This window comes from Cebidichthys violaceus, unplaced genomic scaffold, assembly GCF_023349555.1.
Source record: "Cebidichthys violaceus isolate CVI_PGR_0920_01 unplaced genomic scaffold, fCebVio1.0.p SCAF_13, whole genome shotgun sequence".
NCBI lineage: Eukaryota > Metazoa > Chordata > Actinopteri > Perciformes > Stichaeidae > Cebidichthys > Cebidichthys violaceus.
Window position 1 is genome coordinate 2,790,967 of NW_027176296.1, and position 17,074 is coordinate 2,808,040.

Genomic DNA, 17,074 nt, shown 5'->3' on the forward strand with positions numbered 1-17,074 from the left:
GCAGGTAGCTCACCTTTTCAGTTTACTTTACAAATCCCCGGCCGACCCTCCTCCCATCGGTATTGATCCCTTCGGTTCCACCCCGATGTACACAGGCATTTCCCCTGTCACCTCAGAGCTCCCATTATCTCTCTAGCTAGATAATAAAGATATATTACTCGTTTACGCAACGCACATTAAAGCAAAATGAAGCAAAGTTAAAAAACAAACAAAAAAACGGGCATTAAATATGTCCTCAGGGGAGCTCAGTGCTCCCTCTAGTCGCTGCCCGTCGGCGTTCCATTGACACAGTACCTGAGCAGCAGAGGAGGAGCGAAGCCTCCTGGAGATCTGGCTGCATGTCCCGGTTTCACAACAGCTGGCCAAGTATCAGGGTCCTTTTTACCGGGATTACAGTTTCTCTAAGGTGCCTTAACTGAGAGTTTTTTAAACCTACACTTAGTTTGACAACGAGGGAGGAAGTGAAGTTAGATAAAGGTATGTTCAGGAGGTTTTCATTCGTAAATCTAAGATATAAGTATGTTTTACACTCACAAATCTAAATGTTACGTGACATTTGGAGCCCTAATTCAGGATGTAATAAAACCCCTGCATTAATAAGTGGCATAAATATCAGTTACTAACAGTCCCTTATTTAAAATGACTTGGATTCTATATTCACAAAAATACATTGCCTAATCATTTTTAAAGGCAAATCATGTACTTACATTGTTCCCCCACCCTGCTTAACAGTCACCTGCGTAAGCCATTATTACCACAAATGGCCCTTTGTTTGTGTGCAGACAGGGTTGAGTGGCTTATCTTCACAAACCACACACACACTCCCTTAATTCCTTTAAATACTTTCAAAGATAATCAAATACTTCTGTTACTGCAAAGGAAAAAGACAATGGAGCTAAATGTTTTATAAGTCATTATAAAAATAGTTGGCCAGTTTTATAAAAGATATAACAATCTATTAGTTTGAGTGATTATTAAAAGGACTGCATGTGAAAATTATCTGTAGCCAACTATTATTTTTTTTAATATAATTTAGCCTTTATTTAACCAGGAAATTATTTTTTTCTGGACAAATTAGGCAACAATGACACCGAGCTGCAGAAAGAACACAAGTGACAGTAACTCTGCTAAAAAGTAGCGAATGGTGGAGTGAAAGAAAATAGCAGCTTGATGTTCATTAAATTGCATTGACTTTCAGAAAAAAAGAAAAAAATCAATGAATGAAATTATACCATCTGCAGTTCTCCATCGATTACGTACAAGAACAAGGTAGGAAAAACTGTACCCAACACTCAACATACATTTTCATTTTATTTTCTTATCAAAAACAACAAAGAATAGTAAAAAGTTTCTTATTGTGGATAAAAAGAAAATGGTACGGTTAACTCTTCCCAAACTTGTGGGCTCTATACAACTCAAATCTTTGCAAACTTGCACACCACAGACAGAAACAAAGCTGAAGTGCTTTCAAGTGCCCCTCTGCTGTAAAACGTAAGATATTTAACAGAAATTTGCTCTGAATGAAGCGAGTGACAGACTGTCTATTAGCCGTCCTGTTGCTGTACGAACGGGTTTGGTATAGCCTCCATGCCGTCCTGGGGACAGATTAGCACGACGGAGGTTCCTCTGCAGACCACCAGCCCCAGCTGCCTGGTGTCTTCTGTCAGCTTCAGCTGGTCATCTGGATCTGGATAGACATGGATGGATTAAGGTTAACGACACACAAGAATCCAAGTTCACATGTCACAGACATAAAGACCAATTTAAATGACCCTTTTTTAATTTTTTTTTATAAAAAGGTACCCTGTAGAGTTTTTCACCACTAGTAACACTACGGAGCAATCACTTCATATACAGATACAACTGTGTGTCCAAGCCGGAGGAATGAGGAGATGAGGAAGCACAAATTCTAGCACTGAGAAGAGCCCCATGTTTTCAACCGGGGCCTCTATGCAAATCTCTCTGTATCATTTCCATTCTTTTATTATGAAAGAATGGTTAAGAGTGCACATTTCAAGATGAATCTGGTGACAAAACGTCGACTTATTGGGCAAACAATAACATATTGTCACGTAACTAAAGATCTAATTTTACTGTCCTTTTACCGCACAAATGAAAATATAACGAAAAAGCTTCATCTGCCCAGAATTAATAGATAGCATTATGAAATAAAACTTTGGAGTGACATTTTGCTCTATAGGGAAAAGCGCCACCATCATATAACCTTTGGTTTGGCAGAATAAACACAACAATAGCATATTGCTGGCCATCTCCCTATAATCCATACTTCTAGTCCTCAGTTTACATGTCACAGTTGGTGTTCCTGCCATAGTTTTGGTCTGGTGTCCAAGTCTGTTTCCCTTTTCAAATAGTATTTCCGGCAGGGCCTAATGGAATAACAGGCTATGATGAGGTATTGCAGAAATGATTAGTTTCAGTTGTTTTATGGTTAAGGGAAACAAAAATGTATCAGTTAATTTTGGCAAAACCCCAGAATATATATGATGGTAAAGTCTAAAACTGTGCAGGAACCTTTGTTTTCTCCCAGTCCTCGACATCTCTCCATACAGTTTCATGGATGTGGCAGTGTAAATTACCCATTGGAGAAGAACAAGTTCCACAGTGCCATGTTGGCAGTTTATTTTGTTTTTTTTACTTACCACGCATGTACTCGATTGTGCCGTCCAACACCAGGTTCAACAGGGGATCAAAACCCTTCAGGACACCGCTGGCTGAGAAGGAACGACACAGAGTAAAGCTTGCATTAACCAGGGAATCACAAATATGTACAATTTCCAACGGCTAAATGCGTTAGCATTACCGTTAGCTTATTAACTTCAGAACTAATCTTACCCTCTCGTCCTCCTTGAAACTTCACACGAATGGGCTTGTCGATGTACTTTGACAAGTCGAAGATGCTCTCCTTCTTCTTCTTTTCTTTATCCTGCACAGAACAAAGGAACATTTACTTTTAAGTCAGATGAAAGCTAGCCGCAAACAAACACGGACTCAGCCTGAGGTTAGCTTTGCTTGGCTAGCCAAGATAGCGGACGTAAGAAAAACGCCACGTTAGTTTCGAGTATTATGTCGGACGTCGTGTTCAGAATAAACAACAACTGGCTAAAGGAAACCACCTTTTTACCTTTGCATCGAATGTGTATGGGTGCAAAAGTAAAAATATGTTTGAATGAAAGCTAAAAACCATATGAACTCACCGCCATGTTCGCTGTGTGACACGGAAGTGAAACTGTGACCTCAGAAGTATTCCACCAATCAAATCGTTGAGCGCCTGTAGCTGACGTCATTAGTTTGTTGTAGTTTGCTGACTCTATTATTAGTTTATTAATAGGATACAAGTATCACAGTTTAATAATCAAACAATTCGTGTTTGATTATAAGTCCCAGTGTTATAATTAGCACCTGTTTCTCATGCTGACCTCCCTTTCCTTGTTGTTTTAGCCAGCAGTCAGTCAGGGGGAAAGTCTATTAATACCACCAGTTGGTGTGTTGTAAACTAGAACGAGGAGGAGGCACTGTGCAGAAGACAGTTGGTGTGTCTGTGAAATGGCCTGCTTAGCCGACACTGAGCTGAAACCTCAGAGCTTTAAATTCACAGTTCTCTCTGAACAGATAAACAAACTTGAAGAGGACGAATCTGCTTTGCATGTGACAGACTCTAACTCTGCACGTGATGTTATTCCTGATGCTATTCTACGAGTAGAAGGAGAGAGTTTTTATGTCAACCGTCAACAACTGGCCCTCCAGAGTCCTTACTTCAGGGCTCTGTTTTTTGGCTGTGGCCTAGAGAGCAACAAAAGGAAAATTGAAATCAAAGGTGTGAGTCTGCAGCATTTCAGGGTTTTAATGGAATACAGCAAGACATCCAACCTAGTTCTGGACAGAGAAAACATTCTGGGGATTCTTGAGACCGCAGACTTTTTACAACTGGAGCAAGCCAGGCTTCTGTGCTGCAAGTTTCTGGAGCGGGAGCTGCACCTCAGTAACTGTCTGGGAATGATGGCCTTCGCCTGGCAGCGGGGCTGCACTCAGCTGTACACTGCAGCACGACAGGTGGTGCTCACACACTTCTCTGCTGTTGTTGCTGAAGAGGACTTCCTATCTCTGTCTAAGGAGACTGTTGCAGACCTTCTTGCCTGTGATGACCTTGCGATCCATAAAGATGATCTGGCCGTGGAGGCCACCCTACGCTGGGTGTCATTTGATTCAAAACGAGAGGAACATTTTCTGGAGCTCATTCAGCTGGTGAGGCCTGAGTCGCTCTCTTTACCATGTATCACTGAACTTTTGACCAAAATGAAAAGCTCTGACCCCAGAGCCAAGCTCATCTGCACGCTGAATGAACATTTCCCGGAATCTTGGTCAATGGGCAGGTCAATGATGAGGCCCAGGGCCAGAGAGACCCTGTTTGTCCTGGGTGGACCTCACGACCATGAAAAGCAGTCACTTTACCAATTTCACCCACTCAGTGGTAGATGGCAGAGCTGTCCCCCTCTGCAGAGGAAGAACCTCACACAGTACTCGGTAGCTGCAGTAGGTAATGTTGGATGTGAATGATAGTGATGAAGATGAGGGTAGAAATGAATTTATTCCTCATGTGATGTGTGTACATGATGATGCATCTCAATCATCTGTCTTTGTTGTTACATTCAATTACAATTAACATAACATATGTATATTGGACATTGGAATGCTTTTATTACATTTTCTTTATTTTCTCATTCTCTCATTATGTAGGTGACAATGTGGTCGTGACTGGCGGCTACTTCCGGGACGTTCTGTGGTTCTGTGCAGACTGGGTCAGGATATACGAATGTGGGAACCAGCGCTGGCTGGATGGGCCAGCCCTGCAGAAGTCCAGGCACAGCCACTGCTCCATAGGGCTGGACTCCTCACTGTATGTCCTAGGAGGTAGCATGGATGAAGGGCTTATGGCTGACGTAGAAAGGCTCATGCTGGGGTCAGACGAGGGTTGGGAGGAGGTCAGCCCCATGGTTAGGGCTGTGGAGAGGGCAGCCACTGCTGCTCTGGGGTCGTGTATCTATGTGGCGTGTGGCCTGGATGAAAACGGGGAGGTATACGGTGGAATTCAGAGGTACATGGTGAAGAACGATCAGTGGGATGTGGTCTCCTATTCTCCATTTCCACGGTGAGTGAATTTTCAATAGCGCACTCTCTTCAGCTTTGCTTTCTGACAGAATCTGACACAAACTGATATTTCTCAATTAGAATATTGTTGTTTTCGATATAGCTTCTCCTTTGAACCTTGGTTGGCCTGGTAATTATGTGAAAATGAAACCTTCTTGTAACCCCAGATATGACCTGGTTGCCTCAGAGCTCAACGGTGCCCTCTACCTGTTCGGAGGCCAAGCCATGCGCTTTGACGTAGAGACAGACGAGTGGACTGTGCTGGAGGAGGAAAGTCTGGACAGGAAGTTCTTCTGTGGCTGCACAACAGTCAGCGGACAGATATACCTGGTCAGCGAGAGGAAGAGTAACAAAGCATTCCCAAACATGGTGCTTATGGACCCTTACATTGACACTTGCATCGAGGTGGATGATGCCATACCCTGCCCTGTGCCCCTTAGAGGGTGTGTCACCATGAGAATGGTCACATGATGTTACTGATGAAAAGGCAATCTACTCTAGTCTATTCTAATATCTATAGTCTAATAACATAAATTGCGGTTGTGTATATTAGACATGTCATTCAGAGAACTTCCCAAATAGATTTTTTATGTAAGATATCATGATTTGGGTGAAATTAGTCTTGCGTAGCCAGACCTAGCTTCACAACGCTGTGTCAGCGCTAAAGAAAGGTCTGGTGCCACACATTATTATTCTGGTATAGGGTGCCATTGCAAAAGTGATAGCTGCAGGGGGAGAATGCCATCTCAAATAAGCGGCCAATGGCAGGCTTAATCACAGTCACTATCCGGTGAATCAGACTCATGTGAAATAAATAAAAAGCTATTTCATTAAAAAACTATAAAGAAATTGATTGAATGAACACATACTCAATATTATTTAAGTCTTCCACTTAAAATAAGACAGCAGTGCTAATTTATTTAATAGAAGTCATTTATTAAAACTTTCCAACATATCCGACCTATCAGCAATGCATCCACGGGCACTCATAAGAGAACAGTCTAGTGTTACTTTCATGGAAAGGTGACATTACTACTGGTTTTATATCTATTAGAAAAACAACAACCAATATTTTGGTGGGGGTCATGAGTGTGTTATTCAGTGGATCAGCCCTTTTAACGCACTCCATTAAATCCCACTAGTGTTGTGGGCTGCAGCCATTCAGAGGCGGACACGATCCAGTTTCTACTCGATACCCACTAATCCTAAAACTAACCTGTGGAAAAGTAACAACTGTTATTGGTAGTGAATGAACTCTTGTGTATGCACTGTGGATTATGATACTCTCTGCACACTATCTCTGTTGATTATGAAACCTGGAGTCTGGAGACAGTTTAAAGACACTGAGCCAAGTCTTTCACTGTGTTTAAATACATGTTCAATCCAAATGACCTCTTTTGGATTTTGGTGGCATTTTCTCCCAATAAATCCCCTAAATGGTACACACTGGCCCTTAAAATGTTTACATTTCATGTAAGCCATAAAGCATTGGACCTTAGTAAACAACTCCTCTAATAAACATATCACATTTCACTAATACTCATCTGTGTGAGCATACCTTTCATGGCTTACCTATTCACCACCAGCCTCACCAACATTTCAAGCAAAAGATTAAAACCAGTCACAAGTGAGCCACAAGTGTTTGTCACAGAATAATGTAACAACAGCAGCCAAGGCACAAAACTAAAGTCCAGTGGAGCAAACTTTAACAAAAACCTTGTTGAGAAATCATGCTTCCTGTCACAATGATATTTAAAGTAGAACAAGAAACACACACACACACACACACACACACACACACACACACACACACACACACACACACACACACACACAGTTTAAATCCATATTTCTCTGAAGGGCATCGTTTTAGCAGACATGGGGAGTGCCTTCTCTACAGGACATGTTCTTCTTTGTACACCAGGAGGCGCCATACCATATCTTTTAAGAAGGGAGTTTAAACCTTACTGACAAAATCAAATCCTATCACAGAAAAATATAGCTTTATCACCCCTCAGGGACTTCTGCAGTAGCCTTTTAGATTCTGCCACAGATTACAACAACATAAAAAGTACCTGTTAAATAAATGGTTCATAAAAAATAGATATATAAAGTGGTTTATCAACAGATTTACTACAATCAATATTCTTGATAGTCTATGTACAATCAGCCATACTGTGTATGTGGCTACAAAGCTGTGGGAGTGAATTACTATTATATTCTAGTTTTAGGTTGCTCTCATTAAAACATCATCATACCATGTATTAGATAAGAACAGTTTGATTTTGGGGAAAATATGGGGTATTCCTTGTTGACCAAAGAAAAGATAAATGCATTATACTAAGGTCCAGGCACTTGGATCCTTATGTATTTACAAACAAGTTATTAATACAATAAAAAGAAACAGCATAAATACAAAACCTGCAAAAACAAAATGATTTGTCTCGTTTTGCCAAATATATCATTACAGTATGCAGTGGTATGGGTGACAGTAATGGCATTTCCTCCTTACCTCACACTGGGTGAGCAGATTTACAATCATCTGTGCTTCTTTGCCCTCTGTGTTTTTGTTTTTTTAAATAAGCAGGATGCAGGCATATCCTGTTCGGAAATCGTCAATGAACCATGTTGGATGTACACAAGCCATGTGTACGCATCATATGTTGGAAATTAGTTAGTTATTCTTCAACAGGCAGAAGGGCAAATATTTATATTTTCTGGCAAGGATCAGTCAATGAGGAAGGAGGCTGCTCCACTATCTAGCTTTGGGCAGTCTGCTGTTAATATTCCTCTGGTTGGTCAGGTTGTTCAGGACACAGTTGTTAGCCAGCGATGCCAGTTTGGAGTTGATTGTGCCCTTTCTTTGCTCCCAGCTGCACTCGTCCCCTTCTCCCTCAGGCTCCTCTTCTTCATCGTCAACCTCACTCTCCTCATCGCTACGTTCATCCCGCTCCACCTATGACGAAAAACATACATTTAAATATACAAATCCTGGTGCCAAAGCGACTCATTCCCCGTTCCCTTTTCATTTGCAATCTTCTCACCTTGCCCAGGAACACAAACTTGTAAACCATACGCAGGATGAGATAAGCCCAGAAGATGTGCAGTGCTTGCAGCACTAACAGAAGGGCATTGAAGAAATAATAACCAAAGAAGGGCTGGAAGAATTCTAGAGACACCACCAAGGTTGTGTGGACCACTCTGGAAAACAAACAGTAAGACACAGTTTTAGTGTTGGTCCAGAACCAACTCTTCAAAGGTTAAGAGCATTTGGACCACTCAAATACTATTTCTCAACTCTTTGTTTGGAACTGTAAACCTTCTGCTCTCAGGTTAGGAAACCAGTGTTGATGTAATATAAAAATCTGTGTGAAAGTTGACCTATTGCTAGGACACGGAGTTGCAAACCATATGACCACTGCAAAAACACTTGTTGACTCCCAAGTTTGAGGCTAAGTGCGATGCCATGTGTTTGTTGCAAGGGAATTTCAACATCTGGGAGAAACTGAGAAAAAACGGGCAAAAATCAGAAAAAAGACATAAATTAAGTTTTCTATTCCACCATGACATTTTTACCTGCCAGGAAACACCACCAGCCTCGTCACCAGGAACACCAGAGAGAAGATGACAAACAGCGAGTCGCATGTCCTCGTCCAGCCAGCATAGTGTAACATCTTGGCAGACTTTCAGAAGAAAAGGTGCCTGTTAGTTATCCAAACCAAACTATCTTACATTTATGATTAATCTCTGCATACAATCCCAGGCTTTTCTCTGTTATTGTTTCTAGAGTGACTTACAGTAAGCAGCCAAAAAGAGGTTCAGTGCGTTAGACTTAAAGCCTTTGTATGATATGATGATAGTCTCCCCAACCACTTAACTACCTGACCTCATTTCATCAATTTGTTTTTTTTGTGACACAGAAAATATCACATTTTACATTAAAATATACATATTATCACATGAGTGGCCGGACAGAGAGGAATGAATTCAGACAGTGAAGTTCACAATATAACTTAATTTCTAATATACATAACCAGTTCCCTTAACTGAGGTCACATTACTAGCTCCACATATTTCCTCAGCTCTGAGATGAAAGTAACAATCGTTATTTTCAGATGCTATCAGTGAAAGGTTACACCCAGGAAAATCAATCTCATAAAACCAGGGATTTTTCGCTGAGGGACTTGCAGGAAACAAACAAACAAAGGGTATTTGTATTTTTACCATACTACAATGTTTTTCTCTTTGCAGTTCAGTTCATACCAGGCGTAGGTTTATTATGTGTTAGGTGTAAGGAAAGTAAAACCTCCGCAATAAACACACAATGGCTGTATTCAAGTCAAGTTCCCTCTGACCTTTGTGCAATGTTTTTGCCATTTCAACACCTTGCCTGTGAGTTGAAATACATTTTAATGATGCATTTTCTTTACTTGTATATATATATTTCCTCCTTCCCTTTTCTCCAACTTTAAGTACACAATCAATTCACAGAGACTGTGTGGTGGTTTACCTCGAGAAGGAAGTCAGAGGAGTCGTGCACCAGCATCACCAGAGTGCCAACCCTCACATAGTTGGCACAGTAGGAGAAACCAATGAGGAACATGGTGGCGATGTGATGAATTACCTGCTCCTTGAAGTCCTGGAAGGCACACACAGACCACACAGTATGAAGAAGATGTATAGCGTCATTACCAAGTCTTTGGTCTGCGGCCTTGAGTTGGTCATGAGTTGTGTCCAATTATTGGAAAGGCAGATGTACATGTTGTCTGGAGTGATTTGTTGTTGTGTTTCAAGCTCAAATATCTTTGATCAGCAGCTTGGAGCCTGAATCACACAAAACCACCATAGTCTTTTTCTCACTGAAATAAAGACATTTCCTAAGAAAGCTGCAGCAGCAGCAGCAGCAGCAGTAAGCATCTCAGATGGTTTCCTTAAGACACAGAAACATGACAAATGAATTACATTCATTATTTAATCTAATTTCTAGCATTTTAGCAATATAGTAAAGTCCAACTGAGCATAATTTAAAAGTTAGTGTTCCTTCACATGGGTCCTGGCTAAATACATTTATTTTACGTCATTGGATTTTACAGTGTGTACTATTAAGATTTAAAATGCTGTAACACTCTAAAATGAGAGCAAACGCAAAGTACACAAAGTTATGATGTTATCGGAGATAATCCAGTGATTAATCCGTATTAAGTATAATCGTGCAACATTCGGATTATACTGTGCAAAGTGTTTGAGTGATGACGTTTAGCTTTTTGGTGTTGACCATTTGATTAGAAGTAAAAAAACTCAGGCACAAAATGAGAGGAAATGCAGAGGAAACCATGTAAAAACCAGCAGGGTGTTGCTCTGATGTTTGAAGTTTAAATCCTTGAAAATCAAGCTCACACTCACTTTTCGCTTGACGTCCACAGAGACGCTCAGAAGCAGCGACAAATAGAAGCCCATTTCCAAGATGTAATACCAGTAATGAGCCTCAGACACGGGCTACAGAATGAGAGAAAGAGAGAAACAATAAGTCATAATGTACATTCAGTGGTATATGGATGCAACAGAAGCATTTACAGGCAAAGCAAAACAATCCAAAAACATTCTGTGAAACTCTTGCCAGTTTCTGTAAAAATACATATTTTAGTTGTTTAAAAAGCTACAAGAGCAGAATGAACTGATATTTCAGAGTGACTTTGGAGCCTCCAGGATATGTGTGCTGGGAAAGATCTGAAGGTTTTGGGGGAATGGTGATGTCAAGCTTGTGTTTCCAAAGCTCTTAATGGTCATATGATTCTCCCTCACTTTCAAAACACCTCTTGCAGAACACTCAACATTCAAAGTTTGCAGCAACACAATGGCAGGAAGTTGACAGAGGCCTTTAACCCTTAAATACACATCATTTCTTTCTGTCAAAGGCCACAAGACCTCAGGAAAAAGAAAAAGGTCAGCGGCCGTGTTGCCTGCAGGAGCTGTTATCAGTCAGACTGCATACAGAGAGATGGGGCTTTGCATTTCTTTCTAGTGTTTTCTGTTCGCGGTCATGACCCCACAAGGAAAGGCTGGCTTCTGTGGAGGAATGCCGACCTGCAGGCATACCTAACTGTCATCAACACAGCAGAGATACTAGCTTAACAAACGCAGGGTAAAACATTAAGTGGGTGGAGTGTACTGACAAAACTGTAATGTAAAGTCTTCCTGGACTAAATCCTTTTACATGGACAAAAGACTTTATTTTGTTGGCTCCCTCCCAGCTGTTGTTTTTCCTAATCACTTTTCTTTAAAAAGTGTTAGTGTTCAGCCCAGTTGTACTTGGTTGATTTTTTGTAGGGCTGTATATAGACATCCAGTGATACATCTGTCATTTCCTTTTCAAATTGATTATTTAGCCTATAAATCGTCAGGAAATAGTAAAAGAAATACCCCTTGCAAGTTAGAGGAGTCTGAAGTGACGTTTTCAATATGTAAGTTTAGTCCGACCAACAGTCCAAAGCCAAAGATATTCAATTTACAACCACATACAGTTAAGAAAAGGAGCAAAACATCACATTTGATAAGCTAGAACAAGCGACTATTTGGCATTTTTGCAATTAACAACCACTTAACACATTATCAAAACTGTTGATCCAACCCTATTCTGTTGTATCTAAATCAAAAGACACCAAGATATCAATTCTTTAAAATAATTTTAAGTTCTTACTGGCTTTTATTGAATGAAAGAAAAGAAAAGCAAGGTACCTGATTTACACTGTCTCTTGAAATCCTGCCTGACAATATTTGACAGTTTATACCGACAACAACCAAACTTGAATTTTAAATCAAGCTGTTTCTTGCTCACCTGTTTGGGATAACCCCTCCAACACTCTCTATGATCCCAGAACCACGGAGTCTATAAGAACAAAGAATCATCAGAGGAGTCCTCACATGCTGAGCCATGGAAGTAAATACAGTTATACAGTGTGTGAGTATGAAAACATATGATATTGTGAAATTTGTATACATTACTGCTCACTTGTATTATTGCTCATATCCGATGACGAATCCAATACAGTTTCATTCCCACACATTGTATAAATACCTGTAATGTGTTTAAAATCTTTTAAAAATAAATAAAAGCCACTAACAGACTCACATTAATTAAAGAGCCGAGCCCCGCAGTGAAGGATATGAGGTAAAAGACAAAACGCCAGCTGCACAGATACAAATAAACACGATAATTTGTTAGAGGCTGCGGAATAAATTAAATTGGTGAATTAGCTCAATCGGGAAGAAATTTAAGAAATGTCAAAGAGGCATGTTGAGAAGCAGGAATGTATTCACACAAATATGAAAGGTTTAATTTCAACACGATGAATTTTACTGATGGAATTCCCATTTCGAAAACAAATTGTGTTAAAAACATAGAAGGCTCAGGCTTAACATTGCTGTTTTTTCCCTTAAAGGTAGACGTCATACCTCAGTAACAATATGTAAACGTATATGTATTTAGGAAGATAAAAACTCACGAGGCTTCGCAGAACTTTTTGGTGTTGCTGGGTCGGTCCTGGTTCCTTCTGTGTCTAAACCAGGTCTGGATATTTCTCTGAGAGATTCCACACTGCTTCCCCAAACTCACAACCTCAATCTGAATACAGAAAAACACAAATACATACAGTATTTACACATACAGTATGGGTGCATGCATACAGGGTTGGACTTAAAAGGCTGCTGTCTCACTCTCTGAGATGCAATATGTCACATATGAGACATTATCAGTCAAAGCCAGAGCTCATTTCAGATCTCCCTGACAGTTGTGTTACTACTTCATTATAGGAAAATGCCGATTTCAAAAGCTTTGAGCTGTCAAAATGGAGATCTGATAAATGTGCTTAATCAAACCATTTGATTGAACAAGACTGTTCTCTGCTCCCTCGTTCTGTATCCTGATACACAGGGTTGTGGTTCTGTTGAAATTGTCCTTTGCTAGAAGAAACTTAATTTACTTTAATGACTTCTAGTTTGGACAAAAAACTAAACTACACACGTCTTTCCATTTATTTCCATTTCCGCATATTATGTAGCACTCTACTACGTTGTATTAAAGGCTGAAGACAACAATACTAAGCGTGCAACAAAGAGAAGACAGAACGGTAATACGAACTTGGGATGGTTGCCGACTTTTCTGTTTGTAGAAGGTCTCCAGCTTTGGGACAGAAGCAGCTCGAATCCGAATCCGGTCCTTCACACCTAAATGTTTGCTTAATGGGACAGCGATGAGCCTGAGAGGACAGAGAACAGGAGAGAAAAGAAAACATTTTTCTTTTCATAACTTCAGTCTTGATAGTACAACAGGCTGGATTATAATTCTTGAGAGATTATTGTGGATTACATCAACAGCTGTCCAATGTAATCTGACCACAGTGCAGTACAGAGTAATAGCAACAAGATTGCTCCTTATGGTGCTCCTGATAGCCTGTAGGACTGCTCCCATGGGCGTATTGTTATGTTTAACCACACAGCCTTTGTAAGATAAGGCATCAAGCGACACTTGATCCGCATGTGTATGTACAAAAAGATAAAGACAGAGAGAGGACAGTGTGAGTGTATTAACTCTGGAGAGGCTAATGCACTCACATTGTTCTATCTCTCAGTGTTTGTGTACTTGTACATCTATCTTTTTGAGAACCGATTTGAGTTTTCTACCTTCAGAGAGAGGACATTTTTGAGCACTGAGGACAATTTGGCCCAGTCTTACATCTTCAAAGGCCTGTTTGAGGGGTCAGACTTGGTTTTAAGGTTCAGGATAGAATTAAGGTTCGGTTATGGTTAGGGTAAGGGTTGGGGTTAGGCATTTAGTTGTGATGGTTAAGGTTAGGGCAAGGTTAGGCTATGCATTATGTCAATGAGTGTACAGTGTAGAAGTACAGGGGTGTGTTTGTGTGCACATGCATAATCACATGTAACTCTATCTCTGATATAATCATCCTAAAGTGGGCAGGGAGGGAGAGATCAGAGATAATGAGAAGGTCAGGCCAGCTTCACACAGAGACAAACATTGTCTCTGGTTACAGGAACCTCAGACACACACAGACCCTACCTCAACAGAGGAAACAGCTGCGACCCGGGATGATCAAATGAAGACACACCTTTTCACCTTCAAGCTGACTGATAGCTCCTAAAACTTAAGCAACACCTTCATACTTCACTGTCCACCACAACAATCAACAAACAGTTGGACCACAGGCTTCACACATGCCCAGCACTAACACACACTGGTGCATGCTGGTATTTAGCATATGCTACAATTCACTGAACCCTCTTGTGCTACTAATACATCTAATGTTACTACTCTGCTAATGAATACCTGATGAAGGTACAAATGAGGCTATAAGCCAAACAATGGTACTGATCTCACACAGCTCACGCCAAGCAAGCTCACGTTGTTTATCAAATAGGACAGGTAATCCAGTAGGTGATAAGGGAAAGCATTCAAACACAAGCCTCCTGTTCACCCATCACATGGCTCCGTCATTTTCAACCCTTCTCCTGTTACCAGTAAAACTAGTTAAATGTAGAGGCAAGTTGCCTTTTACAGCAACCCTGTTAACTTCTCAAGTTGCAGTCCCTTCACATAATACAGCACAGCAATACATTAAACTGACCTTGATAATGATACATGTAATGATCAAGAATAGCAGCAAATTCTTACATTCAAGAACCTGGAAGTATCAATTTTCTGCCAATTTTGCTTGTAAAATAGATGCAGATTATTTTTTGTCGATAGACTAATATTGACTCATCTCACTCGGAGTGCTTTAAAGGATGACTGAGACACACAAGCACCACTTTATATCTTGTGTTTACCAAAGATTTACAAGTCTCTTGGAAATAAGTAACTCAGGATGAAAAAACACTAAAGGAAGAAATCTATAGGTAACTTCGACCAAAATCGAGATCGACTAAGAGGGGGCAGCCCTACATTTTAAAAGGCAGAGCCCAGTCCCTCTGGGGGTAGGGAGGGCTTTCACACAGTCAGCAGCTAAAACTGTCCACTCATGATTCCTGCTTTTCACTGCATGTCTGGTCTGTTCCCTCCATCTACCGGGAGCACTAATGAAGGGTAAAGGAGCACATTATGCTGAGCTACACAGGCAGCTTAGCAGGCAGAAAACCAGCAAGCCACCATGACCACTGCCAAGAGGAAATAAGACACACACAATGTGTTTAAACATTTGCTTTCACCTGGGGACAAAATAAAATTTAAGATCACCACAAATATCCACTATAAATATTGAAAACTTGCTGCTCCAGCGAGTCAAGTACACACAGACGTCCATGTCACAGTAATGACGACAATGAAAAGGTCGATCTTTCAACTGTGATTTCATGGTCCAGTTGTGGATGCAGGTGTGTCTCACCTCTCAAAGACGTATCTGAGGGCTATAAAGGTAAAGGCCAGTGGCAAGGTGTAGATGAGATCCCTGGGTAGAGGAAAGCGGCCTTCGTCTTCCTTCATCTCAATGTCCTGCCAGCTGATGCCAGGAGGAAGCCAGTACTCCTCCTGCCACAGCCACTCATTTAAAAGGGCCTCCATCCTGAGGAGAGGGGGAGAGCAGTGTTTCATGTGAGTATTTGTCGAGCTTCCGAGCAGACCTGACCTTCTAAAACATTGATGCCTTATTCATATTTATGCCAAAAACAGCAGCCAAGACCCTCAAAATTAGTCCTGAAAGGGCACAGGGAACAAATCAGCATGTTCACACTTCACATTTATCAAAATGAATAAGAAAAGCAGCATGGCATCACATTTGAGAAGCTGCAACATAGAATATTTGGCATGTTTGCTTGAAAAACAATAATGATTTTTAGAATAGCTGCAGTTTAACTTTCTGTCTGTTGACTGATCGATTAATCCACCAATTGATTTAGCTCTACACCACACGTTCATTGGTTTGACCAGGAAATCACAACAAGACAGAACAATGGGCCACATTACAGTACAATTTGCCTACATAACAAAACACAAGTCTATCCTATTTGTGGTCCTTGATCAACGTATGAGTCTCTGCATATATCCCAACAAGACCTGAACAACGCAGCCTTGATGCATGAATGGCTTCAATACTCTCAAAAAACACACTCACGTACACTTAAACACATGTACACGTTCATAGACACAAACACGATAATGCAATTATGTAACCACATGTTCATATCTGATCGATTTGAGTTTAAAAGCTGTTTCTACAGAGTCACATTGATTTAGGCGGTTCAGCATGATAGCGTCTGTTAAAGCCTCCATGCAGGCTGCTGGCAGTACAAACCAAACAGAGACACAACAGACGAGCTCCTTATCTACAGAGACACATACATCAGGTTATATATAACCTGATTTATGTTATATAAATATATATACTATATATACTTCAGTATATATACTGAAAACACGCCGCAAACTATCCACAATGAAGTCTGGCTGCCCACCTCTCACATTCCGCTGCAGCCTTAATAGCCTCGAGCTAAAAGCCCAATCAACAAACAGACAATCTATTGAATCACATTTATCGATTTCATATTCCAAAAACTCCGTAAAACCGGCACATCATTGCTTTAGAAGAGAATATAAAACGCGGTTACCTGTCCGCTCTCCAGCGATGGAGATGGGAAGCGCACAGCAGCAAATGGTGGAGGAGGAGCTTGTTTGACGCAACCTGCTCCTGCTGAGGGAGGAGAGAGACATGCGCTGTCATCGACGTCATTGGGTTTTGTATCACCCTGCATGAGATAAGCATATGGTTGTCACTCCTTACCAGACATCGTGATATTGTGTTTTAGTGCATGTTGTCATTCTCTGTAGCGATAATCCTACTTGACATTTACTTCAAACTAAGCTCCAAAAAGCAGACCAGTATATACAGCAATCTTCTGCACA

General features: G+C 40.7%; 3 protein-coding genes across 3 annotated transcripts; 1 reads left to right on the top strand and 2 right to left on the bottom strand.

The window, feature by feature from the left end:
* Positions 1-1,292: 1,292 nt before the first annotated feature.
* lsm7 (LSM7 homolog, U6 small nuclear RNA and mRNA degradation associated) lies at positions 1,293-3,273 on the bottom strand. The gene is made up of 4 exons (XM_068707118.1): positions 3,216-3,273; positions 2,854-2,944; positions 2,661-2,732; positions 1,293-1,687 (listed from the first exon to the last, which is right to left on the bottom strand). Exons 1-4 carry the CDS (start codon positions 3,219-3,221, stop codon positions 1,545-1,547), a joined length of 312 nt encoding a protein of 103 aa, XP_068563219.1. The 5' UTR covers positions 3,222-3,273; the 3' UTR covers positions 1,293-1,544.
* A 291-nt stretch (positions 3,274-3,564) lies between these two features.
* LOC137870112 (kelch-like protein 23) lies at positions 3,565-5,637 on the top strand. The gene is made up of 3 exons (XM_068707119.1): positions 3,565-4,555; positions 4,756-5,167; positions 5,334-5,637. The coding sequence occupies exons 1-3, from the start codon at positions 3,565-3,567 to the stop codon at positions 5,635-5,637; spliced, it is 1,707 nt and encodes a 568-aa protein (XP_068563220.1).
* Positions 5,638-6,085: 448 nt separating this feature from the next.
* cers4a (ceramide synthase 4a) lies at positions 6,086-16,827 on the bottom strand. The gene is made up of 11 exons (XM_068707369.1): positions 16,780-16,827; positions 15,561-15,737; positions 13,304-13,421; positions 12,669-12,787; positions 12,296-12,353; positions 12,002-12,052; positions 10,570-10,662; positions 9,677-9,805; positions 8,743-8,849; positions 8,211-8,367; positions 6,086-8,122 (listed from the first exon to the last, which is right to left on the bottom strand). Exons 2-11 carry the CDS (start codon positions 15,734-15,736, stop codon positions 7,922-7,924), a joined length of 1,209 nt encoding a protein of 402 aa, XP_068563470.1. The 5' UTR covers position 15,737; positions 16,780-16,827; the 3' UTR covers positions 6,086-7,921.
* Between the last annotated feature and the right edge of the window lie 247 nt (positions 16,828-17,074).

Coding starts and splice junctions, on each gene's coding strand:
- lsm7 (XM_068707118.1), bottom strand. Junction 2,733..2,853: donor GTTTCAAGGAGGACGAGAGG/GTAAGATTAGTT, acceptor GTTCCTTCTCAG/CCAGCGGTGTCCTGAAGGGT. Junction 1,688..2,660: donor CACAATCGAGTACATGCGTG/GTAAGTAAAAAA, acceptor ATGTCTATCCAG/ATCCAGATGACCAGCTGAAG.
- LOC137870112 (XM_068707119.1), top strand. CDS start 3,565: ATGGCCTGCTTAGCCGACACTGAGCTGAAACCTCAGAGCTTTAAATTC. Junction 4,556..4,755: donor GTACTCGGTAGCTGCAGTAG/GTAATGTTGGAT, acceptor CTCATTATGTAG/GTGACAATGTGGTCGTGACT. Junction 5,168..5,333: donor TCCTATTCTCCATTTCCACG/GTGAGTGAATTT, acceptor TTGTAACCCCAG/ATATGACCTGGTTGCCTCAG.
- cers4a (XM_068707369.1), bottom strand. CDS start 15,736: ATGGAGGCCCTTTTAAATGAGTGGCTGTGGCAGGAGGAGTACTGGCTT. Junction 12,354..12,668: donor AAAAAGTTCTGCGAAGCCTC/GTGAGTTTTTAT, acceptor GTATCTGTGCAG/CTGGCGTTTTGTCTTTTACC. Junction 8,123..8,210: donor AGTTTGTGTTCCTGGGCAAG/GTGAGAAGATTG, acceptor TTTTCGTCATAG/GTGGAGCGGGATGAACGTAG.